We start from the raw sequence: 20,444 nt of genomic DNA, 5'->3' as shown, positions 1-20,444 counted from the left end.
GTCTAAGTTAGTATACGTTATGTGTCTCATGCAAATGATGTCTGTGTACTTGTGTGATGTGCGTGTCTGTGTTTATCTGTGTATGTGTTGTGTGTGTCTGTGGGTCTTCTTTGTTGCTCATTTGTCTGTGGAATGTCTCTGTTGGTGACTGTGTGCCTTGGGATGTCACCGTGGTGTCTGCATGGATCTTTGTCTGTGGCGTGCGTGTCTGTGGATTTGGGGCTTTACTTTGTCTGTGGCATGTGTGGGTCTTTGTGATGCATTGACGTTCCTGCGTGGCCGGGTGCATCTGTGCCGGGGGCTGGCCTGCCTCTGCGTTCTTAGTGCAGCCCATCATCCCTGCGTCTTTGTGTGTGACGTGTACGTGTCCCCGTCTGCCGATAGCTGTCCACCTTTGTATGTGATGTGCTTGTCTGTGAGGGTCTCTGCGACGTGTGTCAGCCATGTGTGGGCTGCATATGCCTGCCTGACATCTGTATCTTGGCGTGAAGCACACGTGTCCATGCTGGTGGCAAGTCACAGCAATGTCCGGGCCAGGCACTGTGGGCCCTGTGCCCCCCCAACACAAGGGTCTGCTGGTCCCTGTCTGTCCCTCCCCCTCCCCTCCCTCCTGGAAGCCAATGCTACTGGGGAGCCAGTTGCCATGACGACGCTCCATCCTCCCTCCTCCCACCCTTCCTCTGACAGGCTCTCTGCTCCCCCAATCCTGGCTGCCCTCGGGGGCGGGGCCCTCATTCTCCCCCCCCCAAATCCTACCCTCTCCCCCCCACCCCAGCAACCCCGGCTCCCCAGCTCCTCTCCTCTGTCCGCCTCTCCATCCCTTCATCTGTCTGTCCCTTCAAAGAGGGGGAGGGGGGTACCTGAGCCAGTAAGCAGCCCCTCCCTCCCCCTGTCCTGAGTCTCCTGCCCCTCTCCTGGGCCGGGGGGAGGTCAGGGTCGCGCGGGTCCCCATGGCTGGGGGCTGAGGGCCCGCCCCCCCCTCCTCCCCAGCCGCCACCATCTCCACCTCCCTTCCATCCTCGACAAGATGCCTGCCCCCGGCGCCCTCATCCTCCTCGCGGCCGTCTCCGCCTCCAGCTGCCTGGCGTCCCCGGCCCACCCTGGTGAGTCTGTCCGGCCATCCGGCAGTCCAGCGGCCTCCCCCACCCCAACCCTGGCCTGCCCAGGGGTCTGTCTGCGGGGCTCCGGCTCCATCACCTGTGTGGCGTCTTCCCGCAGCCGAGATGGGGCCTGGGGAGCCGCGGAGACTGTGTCTCTGTCAGCAGGGCCTGTGGGAGGAAGGCTGGGGGCTGGGTGGGGAGGGGGTCCGTTTGGGCAACATGTGTGTGCACACGCATGAGTGTTTGCAGGTGTGTGCAGGGACCCGGGGAAGGACAGGGCCTCTGGGAAAATTGGGAGCAGAGGGGAGGAATACTATTTCTAAGGGGCACATAGCAGAGGAGGCTGTCTCTAGCTTTGGGGGAGACTCAAGGCTTGCGGAGTTTCCTTCTGGAGGCTTGGGCTGGGGACAGAGGACGTGTGTGTGCTCCCAGCGTCCCTAAAGAGACAGGCCTCAACCCCCTTAACTAGGAGGTTCCAGCACGGGGCAAGAATCTTCTCCCAGCCTGCAGCTGGGGGCTCATCCTCTTCCCCAAATAGGGGGAAAGAAGGCTGTTGTGGGAGCGTATTTTAAATTCTGAGAGCTCCACGCTCCACTATTACTCCGCCTTCCCTCAGTCCTCACTGGAATTCATCCAAGCCTGGGAGTGAGGTGATGGCGAGTTGGGGGGGGGGGGTTCCAGCTTGGGGCTAGAGGTGGGACCCCACCCCCAACCCAACCACTTGAGAAGGCCCCGAACTACAACTCCCACAATGCCCTAGGCCACCCGGCTCCTCTGCCAAGGGGGCCCCTGGTTGCAGAGCATCATGGGGGTTGTAGTTAAGCCTAGCTGGGCCGGGAGGGGCATGGAGTCGGGGGACCAGAGGCTTGAAGCCGGGACCGCAGCCCAGCCCTGTGCCCACAGATGGATTTGCCCTGGGCCGGGCCCCTCTGGCTCCTCCCTACGCGGTGGTCCTCATTTCCTGTTCAGGCCTGCTGGCCTTCATCTTCCTCCTCCTCACCTGTCTGTGCTGCAAACGGGGCGATGTCGGCTTCAAGGTGAGGTGTATGAGGGGGATCAAGGTGGGGAGGGAGACACCAGTGAGGCCTTTCCCTCAGCCCAGGTGGTAGGAGGGGGAGCAGGGCAGCGAGTCTGAGAGCCCTTCAGGCCTGAAGCTACAGCAACATCCAGAACCCTGGGATAGAAACTGGGCTGGGACTGGGGGACAGTGTGAGAAAGATGGGGATACACACTGATGGGAAGGACAATGGCGTGTCTCAGCCCTGTGGTCTCCCTCCCCTCCCCCCTCCCGGCCCCAGGAGTTTGAGAACCCCGAAGGGGAGGATTGCTCCGGGGAGTATACTCCCCCGGCCGAGGAGACCTCCTCCTCACAGTCACTGCCTGACGTCTACATTCTCCCGCTGGCGGAGGTCTCCCTGCCGATGCCTGCCCCGCAGCCATCACACTCAGGTACTGCCCCACACCCTGACCGGGAGCCCATGGTCCCACAGGATGGGGCGGAGGGCCCTGAGAGTCTTCCCTCAGGGAACAGGGAGCAGAGGCCCCGGGCAGCCAAGGGGAAAGGCAGGGCTAGGAGCCCTTGGCATCCTATAGGAAGTCAGAGATCATCTTGGTGGGACCCATTGCTTAATCCAAAACCAGATTTAGGGATTCTTGTGGGGCAATCAGTGGCGAGGTCAGCCTAGATCTTGGTCTTAGAGGCAGCCAGCGGCAGGCTGAAGTCATGTCATAGGATCTTGGGACGCCAAAGGGAAGGACCAGATTGGACAGTAGAACTTTGTGGGCAGCCAGTAAGGAGACTGAGATCCTATCGTGGAATGTTGGGGGCAGCCAATGAAAAGAGATTGGTGTCTGCTTTGACTCCCGTCTCCACTGAGTTGAGGGGTGTTGGAGGCACTTGGGAGGGGAGAGAGGCTCAGGGGCTTCCCCCTTCTGCTCCCCCACCCCTAGACATGACCACCCCCCTGGGCCTTAGCCGCCAGCACCTCAGCTACCTACAAGAGATTGGGAGTGGCTGGTTTGGGAAGGTGAGTGGGGTTTGGGGTGGGAGGTGGGGTGTCCATACAATCCGGGGCAATGCTTCTGTGTCCATCCCCCATCCCCACCACTTCTCATCTGTCCCCTGCCTCCTTCCCCTGCCCCCTCAGCCCACCCATCGCCCTCCCCTCTGTCCACCTCTCACTGGCGCCCACCCACCCCATCCCCCCACATCTGTCGGTCAGCTCCTCCCTTCTCACTCCATTGACCACTCCGCCTCGCCATCCGGCTCTCCACGCGTCCGTCTGTCCATCCTTCCACCCGTCCCTGCGTCCATCGGACTCTGGGCCTGTGAGTCTCTCACCCTGCATCTGGTGGGGAACGAGGGTGGTGGGATATGAAAGGAGAGTCTGGGAAGGAGGGGGAAGTTGGGAGCCTGACGGTGGGATGGAGGTGGTCCCTGGGACGGGGCTGGGGAGAACGCAGGCACTGATTCCTGGATCCCCCTTGATCAGGTGATCCTGGGAGAAATTTTCTCCGACTACACCCCAGCCCAGGTGGTGGTGAAGGAGCTCCGAGCCAGTGCGGGGCCCCTGGAGCAGCGCAAGTTCATCTCGGAAGCACAGCCATACAGGTATAGGGACTTCTTGGTGAAACCTGGGCCCTGAAGCCCCAGATATCTTGTACCTCATGGAGGTAACATTTGCAAGTGGGAGGAGTACAGTGTGGGGCGAAACCTGGGTTCGAATCCTAAATCTTCCTCTTCCTGGCTGTGCTATCAGTCCAAAAGATCTCTCTCCCTGACACTCGGGTTCTTCCTGGAGTCAGAGTCAGGGATATGAAGGCAGTGTGATGAAGGTGAGGGGAAAGAGCCAGAGGCCTGCCCTTCTCCACTCTGAACCTCAGTATCTTCATCTGGAAAGTGAGTCCAGGAAGTCATAGCATCCTCATATAGAGGGGAGCTGAGAGGATGCACGAGGGTCCTGTGTCAGGCACTGGGTACATCGCAGTGGTTTCCTCCTCAGGCCTCTGCTTGTGGGTGAGCAAAGGTAGAATCAGAATCACAGACCAGGGCCCCGAGTGGTTGCCCAGCATGGCCACTGAGGGATTTTTTGTCCCCCAACCCCTGCCCTCATTGGACTGGGAGGTCCAGGAAGGCAGGACCCTGTCCCTCCACTGCCTGGTCCCCCCTCCACTCTAAGGGCTTCTAGACAAGGACTACGTAAAAAATTGCTGCATCAATGCCCTGAGGGGTAGTGAGTGCTCTGTCATGGGAAGGGTGTGTACACAGGGACTTCTTAGCAGATGGTTGTCAGAGTGAGTTTTCCCCAAGACATTATCAGCCCCTTCCTCTAAAACCTCCCAGGGCTTCCTGTGGCCCACAGGACAAAGTCCCACTTCTCTCTCCTGCCACTGACCCCCTTGCCCCAGCCACCCTGGTCTTCTCACTGACCCTCTCACATATCAGCCTCTTTCCTGCCTCAGGACCTCTGTCCCTGCTGTCCCATCCATCTAGAGTATCACTCCTGCTCACCCACCCCCCAGCTTCGGAGGGTCGGGTCCCTTCCCCTCCTTGGGTGTCAGCTCAGAAAGGCCTTCCCTTACGCACACACACACACACACTCCCACCTAAGGAGGGCCCAGGGATGCTCCATCACGTCAACTTGTGTGATTTCTTTGTCCCATGTATCCTATTTGTCATGATGTCACCTGTTTACCTGCTTACTGGCCTGTCTCTCTCTAGACCTGTGCTGGCAACCACTAGCCACTTATGGCTATTTAAATTTATCTTAAATACTGCAAAATCAAGTTACAAATGTCTTTCCTCAGCTATCCTTGCCACCTTTCAAGAGCTCAGTGACCATATATGGCCAGCGGCTCCCATGTTAGACCGCCCAGATCTAGAACATTCCCACCTTCACAGAAAGTTCAGTTGGAGAGGGCAGGACTATACTGGCAGCTCGGGGCCCGTCTTGTCACCCAGGCACAAATCAGCCCTTGGTAGATGTTTGGTAAGTGAGCCAGCAACCTGAGAGCAAATCCCAACTCTGCTGTGTGAACCCAGGCAAGTGACTTCATGTCTCTGAGCCTCCATTTGCCTCTGGATCAAATGGGAAACATCATCCTGCCTAGCTGGGTTGTTAGGGGGACGTGCTAACAAAGTGGCCAGCCTTGGCTCAGATTAGTAGGTGCACAGTGGATCCAAGCTTCCCTCTGCATCTGCCATCCTAAGTCCTGCCCATGTCGTGAACTCCAGCCATTTTTCAAGCCCCAGCACATGCCCAGGGCTTTAGGAACACTTTGTCTCATGAGTCTTCTACCAGGCAAGAGCAGGAGGCGCTGTTCCCCCAGGTGGAGAACGTTGAAACACAGGCGATGGGTAGCTGGGTCCCGAACACTGGCCCCCAAAACACACAAGGGGCCCCGGCCTCCCCCCCTACCCCCCCAGCCCCAGTGGAACAATAATTTCTGGCATACCTACCCTAAGCCAGGCTCTGGGCTGCAAGCCCCAAATATTTTAATCTTCCCACAGTCCCCGGGGCCCCGTATCAGGGTAAAATCCTTCACTCCGCAGATTTTTGCCGAGCACCTACTAGTCTAGGCACTGGGGACATGGCCACAGGAACCCAAAGCCCCAAATCCTTGTCCTAGTAGGACTCACCACCTAGTGGAGGGGATACACAATACGTAAGCAGTTGAAGAAATAAACTCTAACAAGAAAATATCAGAGGCTGGCAAGTGCCTTGAGGAAATAAGGCAGAATGTGATAAGAGAAAGGGGAAGCTTCGGCCGGGTTGTGGGGGAGGCGGGGCTGACTGGGAGGACTCAGTCACGCAAAGCATTGCGAGAAGCGTGTTCCAGGCAAAGGGAACAGAAGGTGCAAAGGCGGCGAGGCAGGAGAATGCAGTTGAAATGCAGGGCACTAAGAAAATCAAACAATATGTTACAACGCTCAAATAAAACAGCAGTAGTAGCGAGGAGCTTCCACTGTGTGCCAGCTCTTTTCTCTGATGCCCTTCAGTTCTTCCCCACAACTGTATGAGGGAGTTACAGTGACGGTCCCCATGTTATGGAAAACTGAGGCAGGGAGAGGTGAAATGACTTCTGCGAGGTTACACACCTGGGAAAGGCTTTCAAGGATTCAAACCCCCAAGTCTGACCCTTGCCCAGAGTTTGAGGATAAAGGACCGGCATCATCCAGTGTTGGGGTCAGGGGGCAGTGACATTTCTTGAGGAAATGATGTTGAAACTGAGGCCTGAGGGATGAGTAGGACTTGGATGAGAGGAGAGTGTTCTCCACAGAAAGACGTGTACATGCAAAGGCCTGGAGCCCACACAGGCACCTGTGAGTCTGGGGAGATGTACACGGGTGTGGAGAGTGACGCTGGGGAAGGCAGTGAGGCCAGCCGGAGGAGCAAGAAAGAACAAGGAATGAGCCAGGCTCTGTCCCAGGGCACTGGGGAGCCATGAAGGGTTGTGAACAGGTGGACAGCAGGTCAGGGACAGATTGAAAGGGAGAGACTGGAGGCAGTGAGGCTGGGAGGAGGCTGAGAAGAGAGTTCAGGAGGTGAGGAGGAGGCTTAAGCCGGGGCTGTGGAGAAGCCGGGGGAAGGGGAAAGAGTCAAGGGGCAGAAAGAAAGACTGAGGGAATGGTGAGCCAGAAGGAGGCTCAGGGAGGTCCCCGGGGGTCTGGCCCGGAAACTGGGAGACAGTGGGGCGCCCTGAGATGGGGATGTGGGGAAGGTAGGAGGGGGGAGGGGGGAAGAATCTCAAGTGCAGGAACTGAGACCAAAGAGGTTGAAGCAACAGCCTGGTCTTGCTGGGAGGCTGGCGTGGGATGGAAGGGGCCGTTTCCTGACCCAGCCAACCCCCGACCCCTGCAGGAGCCTACAGCACCCCAACGTCCTCCAGTGCCTGGGCGTCTGCGTGGAGACACTGCCCTTTCTGCTGATTATGGAGTTCTGTCAACTGGTGAGGGTCTGGGGGGGGAGGGGGGAGCAGGGCGAGGGGCAGGTGGCTGGACGGGGTGAGGACTGAGGGCAATTCCTAGGAATCTATGACAATAACATCATCATCATCGCGACACCTGTGACAGGCGCTACCATTCCTGTAGATGCGCACTCGCTCCCCAGGTGGCTCACTGCACTAGCATCTGCGGGCGGTCTGTTATTATGCGCTTCTAAGCAGCAGGGGAAACTGAGGCCCGGAGGGTCTGCCCATTGAGTGCAAAGGACGCCCCCATCTCGTACCGGATTGGCTGGATGTAGGGGTGCCTGGGAGGGGGTGGGGTGCTGACCCCTCCCTGCCCTCTCTCCCAGGGGGACCTGAAGCGCTACCTCAGGGCCCAGCGGCCCCCCGAGGGCCTGTCCCCTGAGCTGCCCCCTCGAGACCTGCGGACCCTGCAGAGGATGGGCCTGGAGATCGCCCGCGGGCTGGCACATCTCCACTCCCACAACTACGTGCACAGGTGGCAGCTCGGGAGCCATAGGAGGAGTCCGGGCGAGGGGGAGGGACTACTTAGGGAAAGGAGGCGAGGCTCTCGGGGTAGGAGGTGAGGCTACAGAGGAGGGGGCTCAAGGAAGGAGGGAGGCCTGAGTGCGAGACACAAAAGGTGGGGAAACCTGGGAGGGTCGGGGGGAGGGGCGTGGTCAGAAAAGGAGAGGGAGTAGTTAGGAGAGAGGGGGAGGGGGGAGGAGGGGGAGGTCACAGAAGAAGAGGAGGAGTCCGGAGAGGGGGAGGAGCCAGGAAGGGGCGGAGTCAGGGACGGAGGAGTCCGTAGAGGAGGGGTAGCCTCGAGACGAGGAGGCCTGGAGTGGGCGGAGGAATCAGGGGAGGAGGGGAGGAGTGCGGAAAGTAGGCGGAGTCTAGGCGTGGGGGCCGGGCTGCCCCTTACCTCACCCACCTCGCCCGCCCGCAGCGACCTGGCCCTGCGCAACTGCCTGCTGACCTCCGACCTCACCGTGCGCATCGGAGACTACGGGCTGGCCCACAGCAACTACAAGGTGGGGACTGCCCTCCATCAGGGCAGGGGGACGGCGAGGGGTGCCCCGGCCCGCTTGACCCCACCCCGATCCGCCCCCCAGGAGGACTACTACCTGACCCCCGAGCGCCTGTGGATCCCGCTGCGCTGGGCAGCGCCCGAGCTCCTCGGGGAGCTGCACGGGACCTTCATGGTGGTGGACCAGAGCCGTGAAAGCAACATCTGGTGAGGAGGCCCGGGCCGTGGGGGTGCCAAGGAGGGCAAGGAAGACGGAAGGGTCACAAGTTCTACGTTTGGGGAAAACTGAGGCCCAGCGGGGCGGCCCCCAAATCAGTCAGGGTGGGCCTCTGACCTCTTTCTGCCCTCTGCTCCCCACAGGTCCCTAGGGGTGACCCTATGGGAGCTGTTTGAGTTTGGGGCGCAGCCCTACCGCCATCTCTCAGACGAGGAGGTCCTTGCCTTCGTTGTCCGTCAGCAGCATGTCAAGCTGGCCCGGCCAAGGCTCAAGCTGCCGTATGCGGACTACTGGTGAGGATGGGGCCTGACCCCTGACCTTCCACCTCCCACCCCAGGATGTTCCCAGAATCTCCCAGCTCTTTTCACACACCCACTACAGTTGCACGCACCACTCGCTGCCACCCCGAGTGTGGAGCTGGGACGTCCCCACCTTCTGCCAGAATCTGCCACTTGGAATGGGGAAACTGAGGTATGGGGTGGCAGCGCTGGTGTTTTAACCTAGTTTCTCCAACCGTAGAACACCCTTGCTGCTTGCTTGTCTGTGATTCCAGAACTCATAGCCCAAACAGGAAGGCCATGTCGACCATCATCTCACATTTGCCTTGCTGTCTTTTTTCTAGGACTCTGTCCCCCGTCTCTCTGGGGCTCTGTTCCCCTCTCTGGGTCTCTGTCTCCCCCTCCCTGAGTTTCTGCCCGTCCCCGGGTCTTGGTCCTCCTCTGAGTCTCAGCCCCAGACTTTCTCCTGGTCTCTGCCCGCCCCCAGTGACCCCTCTACCCCGCTGGGACTCTGCTCTCCTCACTCTTGCCTCCTCCCTCTCCGCCAGGTATGACATCCTGCAGTCCTGCTGGCGGCCACCTGCCCAGCGCCCTTCGGCCTCTGATCTACAACTGCAGCTCACCTACCTGCTCTCTGAGCGGCCCCCAAGGCCCCCGCCACCGCCACCCCCACCCCGAGATGGTCCCTTCCCCTGGCCCTGGCCCCCGCAGCACAGCGCCCCCCGCCCAGGGACCCTCTCCTCGCCGTTCCCCCTTCTGGATGGCTTCCCTGGGGCTGACCCTGATGACGTGCTCACGGTCACCGAGAGTAGCCGTGGCCTCAACCTTGAGTGCCTGTGGGAGAAGGCGCGGAGGGGGGCTGGTCGGGGCGGGGGAGCACCCACCTGGCAGCCGGCGTCCGCTCCCCCAGCCCCCCATGCCAACCCCTCCAACCCTTTCTATGAGGCGCTGTCCACGCCCAGTGTGCTGCCGGTCATCAGCGCCCGCAGCCCCTCTGTGAGCAGCGAATACTACATCCGCCTCGAGGAGCATGGCTCCCCCCCAGAGCCCCTCTTCCCCAATGACTGGGACCCCTTGGACCCAGGAGTGCCTGCCCCCCAAGCCCCCCAAGCCCCCTCCGAGGTCCCCCAGCTGGTGTCCGAGACCTGGGCTTCCCCCCTCTTCCCTGCAGCCCGGCCCTTCCCGGCCCAGTCCTCAGCATCCGGCAGCTTCCTCCTGAGTGGCTGGGACCCCGAGGGCCGGGGTGCCGGGGAGACCCTAGCAGGAGACCCTGCCGAGGTGCTGGGGGAGCGGGGGACTGCCCCATGGGCCGAAGAAGAAGAGGAGGAAGAGGAAGGCAGCTCCCCGGGGGAAGACAGCAGCAGCCTTGGGGGTGGCCCCAGCCGTCGGGGCCCCCTACCCTGTCCCCTGTGCAGCCGCGAGGGGGCCTGTTCCTGCCTGCCCCTGGAGCGGGGGGACGCTGTCGCTGGCTGGGGGGGCCACCCTGCTCTTGGCTGCCCTCATCCCCCAGAGGACGACTCGTCTTTGAGGGCAGAGCGGGGTTCCCTGGCCGACCTGCCCCTAAACCCCCCCGCCTCGGCCCCCCCCGAGTTTCTGGACCCCCTCATGGGGGCAGCAGCGCCCCAGTACCCCGGGCGGGGGCCACCTCCCGCTCCCCCCCCCCCCGCCGCCACCTCCCCGGGCCACCGCCGACCCGGCCGTGTCCCCCGACCCCCCCTCGGCCGTGGCCAGTCCTGGCTCAGGCCTGTCGTCTCCGGGCCCCAAGCCGGGGGACAGCGGCTACGAGACCGAGACCCCTTTTTCCCCCGAGGGAGCCTTCCCAGGCGGGGGACCAGCAGAGGAGGAAGGGGTCCCTCGACCACGGGCTCCCCCCGAGCCCCCCGACCCGGGAGCGCCCCGGCCACCCCCAGACCCGGGTCCCCTCCCGCTCCTGGGGGCCCGGGAGAAGCCGACCTTCGTAGTTCAAGTGAGCACCGAGCAGCTGCTGATGTCCCTGCAGGAGGACGTGACAAGGAACCTCCTGGGGGAGAAGGGGGCAACCGCCCGCGAGATGGGGCCCAGGAAGGCGGGGAGAGGCCCCGGGAACCGAGAGAAAGCCCCGGGCCCCAGCAGGGACCCCACAGTCCTGGACAGCGTGAAGAAAGCCCCAAGCCCGAACGAGGGCCTGAGCCTCCCCGTGAATGGGGGGACAGTGCTGGAGAACGGGGGACAGAGAGAGGAGAAGGTGGCGGAGAATGGGGGCCCGGGGTCCCCAGAGAAAGAAGAGACAGTGCCGGAGAAAGTGCTGGAGAATGGGGAGCTGCCACCCCCAAGGAGGGAGGAGAAAATGCTGGAGAATGGGGACCCGGGGTCCCCAGAGAGAGAAGAGAGAGTGCTGGTGAATGGGGGCCTGACACCCCCAAAGATCGAGGAGAAGGGTTCAGAGAATGGGGGCCTGAGACTCCCCAGGAACATGGAGAGGCTGCCAGAGACTGGGCCTTGGAGAGCCCCAGGGCCCTGGGAGAAGATGCCCGAGAGTGGGGGTCCAGCCCCCACGACCGGGGAGCCAGCCCCAGAGACCTCGCTGGAGAGAGCCCGGGCACCCGGCGCCATGGCCTTGGCCCTGAACGGCGGGGAGACAGCCCCTGGCCCCACTGGCCCAGCCCCCAGGAGCGGGGTGCCGGAACCCGGGACGGAGAGGAGAGCCCCCGAGACTGGGGGGGCACCGAGAGCCCCAGGGGCTGGGAGGCTGGACCTCGGGAGTGGGGGCCGAGCCCCAGTGGGCATGGGGATGGCCCCCGGCGGCGGCCTCGGAAGCGGCGTGGACGCAAAGGCCGGATGGGTCGACAGCACGAGGCCACAGCTGCCTCCACCGCCACTGGAGGCACAGCCGAGGAGACCGGAGCCAGCGCCCCAGAGAGCCAGGCCGGAGGTGTCCCCCGAGGGAGAGCCCGGGGTCCCAGACAGCAGAGCCACCGGAGACACGGCACCCAGCGGAGACGGGGACCCCCCCAAGCCAGAGAGGAAGGGCCCCGAGATGCCACGACTGTTCTTGGACTTGGGACCCCCTCAGGGGAACAGCGAGCAGATCAAAGGTAAGTGGGCTGCTGGGAGCAGGGGAGCATAGTTGTGGGCCGAGGTCCAGTCCCTTCCAAGACATAGATGCAGTGGAGAAGCTCAGGCTCCCGGGTACCAGACCGGTTAGCCTGGCAGTGACTAGGGCAGACTGTGGAGCCGAACCACCTGGGCTCAGATCCTTGCTCATCCCCTTCCTAGCTCTGTGACTTGGGACGAATGACCGTACTTCTCTATGCCTTGGTTTCCCACCTGCCAAAAATGGTTGAAAGGATAGCATCTACCTAATAGGGTTGTTGTGAGGGTTAAATGAGTTAGGACTTCCAAAGCCTTTGGCTTAGCACCTGGCACTCGTAAGCATCTGCTGTTATTACCACAGTTCACTTAGATGGTGGAGGAGGGTCTCAAACTCAGATGCCCATGGGTGCCAGACAGTACAAGAGAATGAATGAGAGGGGGGAATGAATGAATGAATGAATGAATGAGAACTGGGAGGGGCGGGGTGGGAGATGGGGAGGAAATGCAGCCACTTCTCAGCTTCAGTCAGGAATGCCCACTGCATGTTGCCAAATCTGCCACTACCTGCCCTGAAACCAGAGTTCTGGGTGTTTTCCTGGTTGAAACCAATTCAATCGAAGCCTCTCTGTGGGCTAGGCTGCCAGTGTGTGATCACTGGTTTCAACTTTCCAACAAGCTGGGACATCTGTGCAATGTGTCAGGCCTCCCATATGCCAGGCCCTGAACTGCCCAACACTGGGACGCAGGGGGCCTGAGATCTTACCCTGCCCACCATGGTACTGATAGCCTGAAAGCCGTAGAAATGTCTTTTCTCAAAACCGAGGTGGTTTTTGTTTTTGTTTTTTAAAATAATTTTATAGTTCTTTGTTATTATTATCATTTTTCATGGAGGTACTGGGGATTGAATCCAGGACCTCCTGCATGCTAAGCATGTGCTCTACCATTGAACTATACCCACCTCCCTCCTCTCGAAGCTGAGTTTTGATAGGAATACGGGAATTTTTTTGTCATAGAGAGGGGACAATTTAAGAGAAGATAAATGAAGAATAAAGATAAATGGCCCCTGTTTAGATGTAGACATAGGGACTGTGGTTCCAGCGGAATCACCCTGAGGCCTGATTTCCTCAAATATCTGTATGAAAGCTATAAATGGCCAGGCCCTGTTTTATTTTGGCAACTTCACAACCACACTTGAGGGAATTGGTATCATCTCCATTTGCCAGAGGAGCGTGAGGCTCAGGAGGGAAAGGTCAGGAAGGGGACTGAGGAGAGAAACTTCCTTCCTCAAAGCCCATGGTATTGGAACACTACCATTTCCTCCAGATTATTGTGGGGAGTTTGCAACCAGCTGTGTCAGGAAAGACCCCAGGCAGCATGAAAATGTCAGGGGATGAGCAGCTAAGATGCTTCAGAGGAGTATTGGTGTTGTTGGATGAGAAGAGGCTGAGAACAACCGACCTTTTTTTTTTTTTTTTTAACCCGATGAACTCCTACTCATCCTTCATGACTCCACTCGAATTTCCCCTTCTCTGGGAATCCTTCCTGATTTCTAAAAGATGTCACCCTGTCCTTCCTCTGGGTCTCCATAGCCCCTGATAAAGTCCCCCCCCCCCCATCACTTTGAGATGGGTGGTCAGGGGAGGCTTCATTGAGGAGATGACTTTTGAGCAGACTTGAAGGAAGTGAGCCAGGTGAACATCTGGGAGAAGGATGTTGCAGGTAGAGGACACTGAGATGAGCACTAATTTGGCATGTTCAGTGAATAGCAGGTCAGTGAAGTTGGAGTAGAGTGAATGAGGTGAGGAGAGAGACCCTGTCCACATTCATCTTTCTCCCTGCCCTGCCCCTCCTCTCATCCCCACCATCACCAACAGGGCCTGGCACACAGTTCACTTACCGAGTAATGGAGGAATGAGTGTCCCCTGTCCTTTTACCAGTGAGGAAACAGAGACTCAGAGAGGTGGATCTGTCTGCCCAGGGACACACAGCAAGAGAGCAGGGTAGGCTTGGAATTTGAAGTGAGGTTTCCTTTTCCAGAGTCCTGAAGTCCTTCCCTCCCAGCAGGCTGAGATCACTGAGTCTTAGGGCAGGGAAAAGGCCTGAAGATGGTTAGACACACCAGTTTTATCTGACAGTCATAGACCAGAGATGTAAAGTACCTTGGTCAACATCATATAGCCCGGAATATTCATTCATTAATCCCACAAATATTGACTGAGTACTTCTGGGGGCTTGGGGCTTGGGGATGCAGCCAGAATGAGCCTGACTCAGCCTCTGTTCTATGGCAAGGCAAACATTAATCAGGTTGCCATAGAATTATAGTTCTATACTGAGATCATCTACTCGGAAGTAGAGTAGTGCTTGGTGCTGTGGGGTGCAGAGCAGGTGGTCTGGCCTGACCTCCTGGGAGATCTCTGAAGGCTTTGAAAGACCAGACAGAGCTGGAAGATGAATAGGACTTGAGTTACAAAAGGAAGTTCCAGGCAGAGGGAACAGCCTGTGCAAAGGCTCAGAGGTGGGAGGAATGGGGATGTGGCCCATGTGACCAGCTTGAGGTCAAGCCAGAATGAGGTAGGGACAGAGCCCAGAGAGGTCAGCAGAGCCAGGGCACTCGGGCCTGGTGGGCCATGGGAGAAGCTGGAGCTCTGTGCTGTGGGTACTGGGGAGCCATGGGGTTAAGCACTGGAGTAGAGGGAAGAGCTCTCCCACACTGCTTGGAGAACCCCAGTGCAGACTGGCGGTTCACAAGGATGGAAATAGGCCCAGACTGTGTATAAGATTACTCAAGGACACACAGCTAGGCGGGAGGGCATGCCTCAGTTTCCCCAAGAACTGGGGCTCACCACGTCTCTCCCCCTCGCAGCCAAACTCTCGCGGCTTTCGCTGGCGCTGCCGCCGCTCACGCTCACTCCGTTCCCGGGGCCGGGCCCGCGGCGGCCCCCGTGGGAGGGCGCGGACGCCGGGGCGGCTGGCGGGGATGCCGGCGGGGCGGGGTCGCCGGGGCCGGCGGAGGAGGACGGGGAGGACGAGGACGAGGACGAGGAGGAGGAGGAGGACGAGGAGGCGGCGGGCGCGGCGGCGGCGGCGGCGGCGGCGGCGGCGGCGGCGGCGCCGGGGCCCCGGGGCCCCGGGAGAGCGCGGGCAGCCCCGGTACCGGTCGTGGTGAGCAGCGCCGACGCGGACGCGGCCCGCCCATTGCGGGGGCTGCTCAAGTCTCCGCGCGGGGCCGACGAGCCCGAGGACAGCGAGCTGGAGAGGAAGCGCAAGATGGTCTCCTTCCACGGGGACGTGACCGTCTACCTCTTCGACCAGGTGCGTGGCCACGGAGGGGTGCGCAAGACCCTGGGGGCGGGGCCTGGACGAAGACCGCGCCTAGATTGGGGGCGGGGTCTGCAGGGTGAGGGCGGGTCCTGGGAATGGGGCAGGCACTGGAGGAAAGCCGCTCCTCAGGTGGGGGCGGGGTCTGGGGAGAGACGGAAGAGGGTGGGACTTGGAGGTAGGGATGAGTCCCAGAGTATGAGGTCGGGGCCTTGGATGGGCGGAGCCGGGAGGAAGACCCGAGCCCAGAGGCAGAAGTGGAGCAAGGGGTGAAGATGGCGAGAGGTCTGTGATGGGGTGGGTGCTGCAGGGTTGAGGAGGGGCCTGGAGGAGGGGCCTGGAGGGAAAGCGGGCTACCTATATAGTAGTCAGAGCGGAGCCAGGAGAGGCTAAGGAGAAAGTGAGAGGATTGGGGCGTGGTCTGTAGGTGGAGGCAGAGTATACTGAATCTCGGGGCGGGATTTGTCCACCAGCGCTCTATCGACGTAGAGGTTGAGGGGCCGACTCAGGATGGAGCGGATCTTACCCACTAGGGGCAGGCGATGCAGAAGCTGTAGGTGGGGTTTAAAACATACGGCTTGTAGTGTTGATAAGTGCTGGAGTGGGTTCAGGGATGGGACCGAGCTAATGAACTGGGGCGGGGCTTAGAGAGATGAATTGAGGATTGTGTTAAGAGTAACTAGCCTGGGAGGATAATGCTGAAGAGCAAAACAGAGGGCAGTGCGGTGCTTGTGGACTGGGGCCATGTCTAGGTGAACCTGGGGCGGGGCATGCTCCTAAGACGAGTGGGAACAGGGTCACGAGCTGGAGCCTAGGCCTCTGAAACAAAGGGGCGGGGCTTGGACGGCTGGAGCGGGGCCACTTCAGAGGGCGGGGCTTAGGGGCTTGCAGGAGGTTTGGGAGGTGCTCAGGATCGGGTAGGGGTTTTGAGGACCATAGAAGCATGTAGTTCTGGGGCCCGCACTTGAACGCCTGCGGCCGAGATCTGAGACATAGGTAAATGTCATAGAGGTCGGGCTTCCGGAGATAGTCCTGGGTTAGGGGCTTCCGTGGAGGCAGCGCCTTAAGGAGCAGGGAGAGAATTCCTTCCGTAGAATGCTTAGCTGTGGACGGTGCTCCATAGTCGGGGGAGGCGCCTCAGGCCGGGGTGGGGTTAAAGCTGGCTTGAGGCTTCCAAGGCAGATTAGGGGACCTCCAGAGAGAGCGATTGTAAATTGGGATACCTGAAGCCCCAGAAATATTAGCAGGGTTTGTTACTTGTTGGGATGCAGTGAGTGGGATGTGACATTTCGCCGCCCCCTCACCTTCACAGGAGACGCCAACCAACGAGCTGAGTGTCCAGGGCTCCCCCGAGGGGGACACGGACCAGTCAACGCCTCCAGCGCCCCCGACGCCTCCCCACCCCGCCACCCCCGGAGATGGGTTTCCCAACAACGACAGCGGCTTTGGTGAGGGGCGGGGCAGGGCAGCGTTGGGGGCGGAGTCTATTGACAGAGGCGTGGCTTGTGGAGGGCCGGGGTTGGAGGGCAGGAGGTGAAGTTGGGGGGCTGAAGAAGTGACTGAGGGTCTGACCCGTCCTCTCCTTTTCCCCCTCACCCCACAACCCTAGGAGGCAGTTTCGAGTGGGCGGAGGATTTCCCCCTCCTCCCCCCGCCAGGCCCCCCCCTGTGCTTCTCCCGCTTCTCCGTCTCGCCTGCGCTGGAGACCCCGGGGCCCCCCGCCCGGGCCCCCGACGCCCGACCCGCAGGTATCGTGCTTCAGACTCTCGGCCCTGCCTCACCTCTGCCAATCTCTCTGTCCCCATCTCTGAATTTCCCTGCCTCTCCCAGTTTCTCCCTTCCCCTTCTCTCAGTCAATGTTCCAGCTCACCAGTGAAACCCCACCTAACTCCGGAACCAGCTCAGACCAAGCGATGTCCATCAGATGGGCTCCAAGACTCAATTTCCCAACCCTCCAAGTCTTGCCCATCTTTGCCCCATCTCTGGGCTAAGACTCCTGATCCCGTCTCCTTTTGGGGGCACAGTTGATCGGAGACAGACAGGGAGAGAGAGGACACCAAGGGGCTCAAAATGAGTTAGTCTGAACCAGAGAAGAGCGGACATGGCCAAGGAGCCCCACAGTGGTACAACAATGGTGCTGCTACTACCAGTAACAGACCCTAGAATGTGCCTGATGCATCTTAACCCATTTAAGCCTATGAGTGCATGGGGTGGATTCTAGTCTCACCCCCATTTCACAGAAGAGAAAACTGAGGCACAGAGAAGAATGAGGAACCTGGATGTAAACCCTGGCTGCCTGGCCCTCTCCAGTAGTCAACATCTGTCAGCTTCCTTTCTTGTACAGTTTTACGTATGCCGTATCACTAATCTTCACTACCACCTGGGGAGAACGCCCCTGGACACAGGGCTTGCACTGGGCCAGGCAAGTGGAGGTGTTCCTTGATGACAGAGCTAACTGGCCCTTTGCAGGGCAGGTTCCATTCCTGCTCCAACCACAACCACATTGTACCTGAGTCCAGGTGCTGGCCCTGCCACTTCTTGGCTGTGTGACCTAGGGCAAATTGCTTTCCCTCTCTGTTCCTCAGTTTCTGTTAGAATGGGGATGATACCAGGATCTAATTCATAAGACTTTAAGGGGATTAAATGGCTTAATCCTTTCCATGCACGCAGCAAGGAGCCTGGTCTCTAACTGGTAGCTGTTACTGCACTTAATAAAATAGATGATTATTGCAGTACAGCTCAGTGGTAGAGTGCATGCTTAGCATGCACAAGGTTCTGGGTTCAACTCCCCAGTACCTCCATTAAAAGAAAAACCTAAAAAAAAAAATAGATGCTTATTGAGCATTGGCTGAGCTGGGCATTGGGGCTTCTGGACTGGGCAAGATCAGTGAGTCCCACTCTGCCCCACCCACGGCACTGACCCCACAGTCCCCCAGTAAATGAATAACTGCGAAGTCATGGTTACTGAGAAAGCAGATGACAAGAGGAAAGGGCTTTGTCTCCTTGGTGGTGGAAGTGTCATTTAACTAGGGACTTGAAGGGTTGGTTGTTGTTAACTAGGTGAAGGGGAAGGGGACAGCATGCTAGCAGATGGAACAGCTTGCATCGAGGGCCTGAGGCAGGAGAGAGCTTGGCCAGTTCCTGGAACAGAAGGGAAGTGTGTGTGTCTGCGGGTTACTTGGAGAGTGGGGCGGATGGGGCTGGGGACAAAGTGATAGAGAGCAGGTCAGACAATGTAGGGCGTGACGGTGGGCTGAGGGGCGGAGCTTTGTCCTGGGAGCACTGGAGAGCCGAGGGAGGATTGTGAGCAGGGGAGGGGCAGCATCGGCGTTGGGTATAAGAAGACTTCTGGGGGCCACGTGAGGGTCAACGGAGGCAGGGAGGTTGGGGAAGAGGCCAGGGTGAGAGTCCATGCAGAGAGTCATAGGCTGAGGGCTGACTCTTCACTTGGCAACATCCTCAGATTTTACCCCAAATGTCACTTCGTCCCAGAGTTCTTCTCTGAAGCCTCCTTGAGGACAGGGCAAGGTGGGTTCCAAGGAGTGGGGACGCTGGCCCAGTGGTGAGTCAGGACTGAGGCCGGCAGGGCCAGCAGTCGGAGATGACTTCACCTTTAATCACCAGGAGAGGAGAGGGACGGTGTAAAACTGCAAATCCCCACTGCAGCTGGGCTGGGATGCTACTGAGCCTGTTTTCCGAGACCGTGGTGTGGGGGCCTCTTTTCTTCGTTGGACTCCTGTGCTCAGCATGGCTCTGCCCACTTCACACATGTTCCCTGGGTGCTAAGTGATGCCCCGTATCCCAGAGTTCCCTGCTCCTTTGAAAAGGACACGAGGGGCATGCTCCCCATTTAAGGAGAGGGAAACTGAGGCTCAGGGACAAGGAGGGAGGACAGTGACTTGACCCAGCCCACCTAGGTGACAAGTGCAAGGTGGAGAGGGAGGGCGCCCAGGGCGTAGCCCTCGGCAAGAGCCTCCCCCGCACAGGCCTTGGTTTTCTGGATCTGTGGAACGGGTTGGGGGCTCTCCTTCCCCTAAGAGAAAAGGGGTCATGGGAGGGTCATGGCGTTTTGTGCAGGGTCAGGGCTGGATGCTGGGGATGCAGCAGTGACCAAATGTCCTGTCCTCTCTGATCTTCCATTCTAGAGGGACAAGCAGACAGGAAGCTGACTGAGATTGTCCCAGGGGAGAAACGTGAAGGAAAATAAATATAGTGCAATGAGACAGAGTGATGGGGTGGAATGGGAGAGGTGAGGGTGACTACTGGTTGACTGAGAAGAGCTAGAGAAGGCCCCTAGGGAGGGGCCATGGCAACAGAGGCCTGAGTTCTCTGAAAAGGGCTAAGGGTATACCAAAGGCCCTGGGGTAGGACTGTGCTTGGAACGTAGGGAGGACCATCAAGGAAGATCAGTGTGACTGGAGCACAGTGAGTTGGGAGAGGGAGTAAATGAGGACAGAAAAGGGCCAGAGCATTGTGTGGGGCCTTGTGGGCCATGGTGAGGGCTTTGTTTTCACTCCCGTGAGCCAGAAGCCATAAGCCTTTCCATCCAGTAATTCCACTCCTCTCTCCATTCCCTCCATCCTCAGGCCCCGTGGAGAACTGATTCCCCGAAGACCCGACCCCCCTGCACCCCAAGAAGAGGGGTTGAGAGTAGAATCCTCTGTGGACGACGGAGCCACTGCCACCACCACAGACACCACCTCCGGGGAGGCCCCTGAGGCTGGGCCCTCCCCCTCCCCCACCATGTGCCAAACGGGAGGCCCAGGCCCCCCGCCCCCCAGCCCCCCGGACGGCTCCCCTGACCCCCCCGACCCCCTCGGTGCCAAATGAGGCAGGAAGCCCCTCGCCCCTCCCTGGAGAGCCGCCTTTCTCGGAACTGAACTGAACTCTTTTGGGCCTGGAGCCCCTCTGCACAGCGGAGGCCCCTCCTCACCCACCCCCAGCCCCAGACAGGGGCCGCAGGCTTCGGGGACCTGGCCCCCCCCATCTCGCGTCTCTCCTTCCCCACCCTGGACCGGCCCCTGGAGGGGCCTCTGGTTCAAACCTTCGCGTGGCATTTTCACATTATTTAAAAAAGACAAAAACAACTTTTTGGAGGAACGCGGGGTGCGTGTGTGTTTCAGGAGGCAAAGAGGGGTGGATGCAGGGGTCAGGTGCCATCCAGGAGGCACGGCCATCCTCACAACCCCACTTGACAGATGGGATCATCAAGGCTCAGAAGGGCAGAACGGCCGTGTAGCAGTGAGTCCCTGGCCTCTCTGCTTCTCGGATCCCAGCTCTGTGTCTTGTGCTGGCATCACCGACTTCTGCTGTGGCCTCAACTTATAGTTCAAGAGGATCTATCTCCCTGCCCGTCGTGACTGTGCCTCAGTTTACCTGTTTCTCCATGTGACCACCCATCTCCCTGACCGAATCTCTCCATTCAAATTTCTTTCTTTTTGTTTCTTTAGCTCCCTGTTTCACTCACCCCAGTTCTCGTCTACC

The 20,444-nt window shown here is 59.5% G+C and overlaps 1 protein-coding gene across 1 annotated transcript; it reads left to right on the top strand.

The window, feature by feature from the left end:
• The first annotated feature begins 973 nt into the window (after positions 1 to 973).
• Positions 974 to 20,060, top strand: LMTK3 (lemur tyrosine kinase 3). The gene is given in 16 exon segments (XM_031459225.2): positions 974 to 1,103; positions 2,004 to 2,137; positions 2,399 to 2,549; positions 3,051 to 3,127; positions 3,593 to 3,711; positions 6,962 to 7,049; positions 7,397 to 7,545; positions 7,996 to 8,080; positions 8,162 to 8,283; positions 8,437 to 8,586; positions 9,120 to 10,224; positions 10,226 to 11,645; positions 14,507 to 14,955; positions 16,274 to 16,409; positions 16,571 to 16,708; positions 19,547 to 20,060. Coding segments are annotated over 16 exon segments (4,416 nt in total). The 5' UTR covers positions 974 to 1,027; the 3' UTR covers positions 19,564 to 20,060.
• Positions 20,061 to 20,444: the final 384 nt, after the last annotated feature.

The sequence above is a fragment of the Camelus dromedarius genome, chromosome 9 (genome assembly GCF_036321535.1).
Source record: "Camelus dromedarius isolate mCamDro1 chromosome 9, mCamDro1.pat, whole genome shotgun sequence".
Classification (NCBI taxonomy): domain Eukaryota; kingdom Metazoa; phylum Chordata; class Mammalia; order Artiodactyla; family Camelidae; genus Camelus; species Camelus dromedarius.
This window is presented reverse-complemented; position numbering and strand designations above follow the sequence as displayed.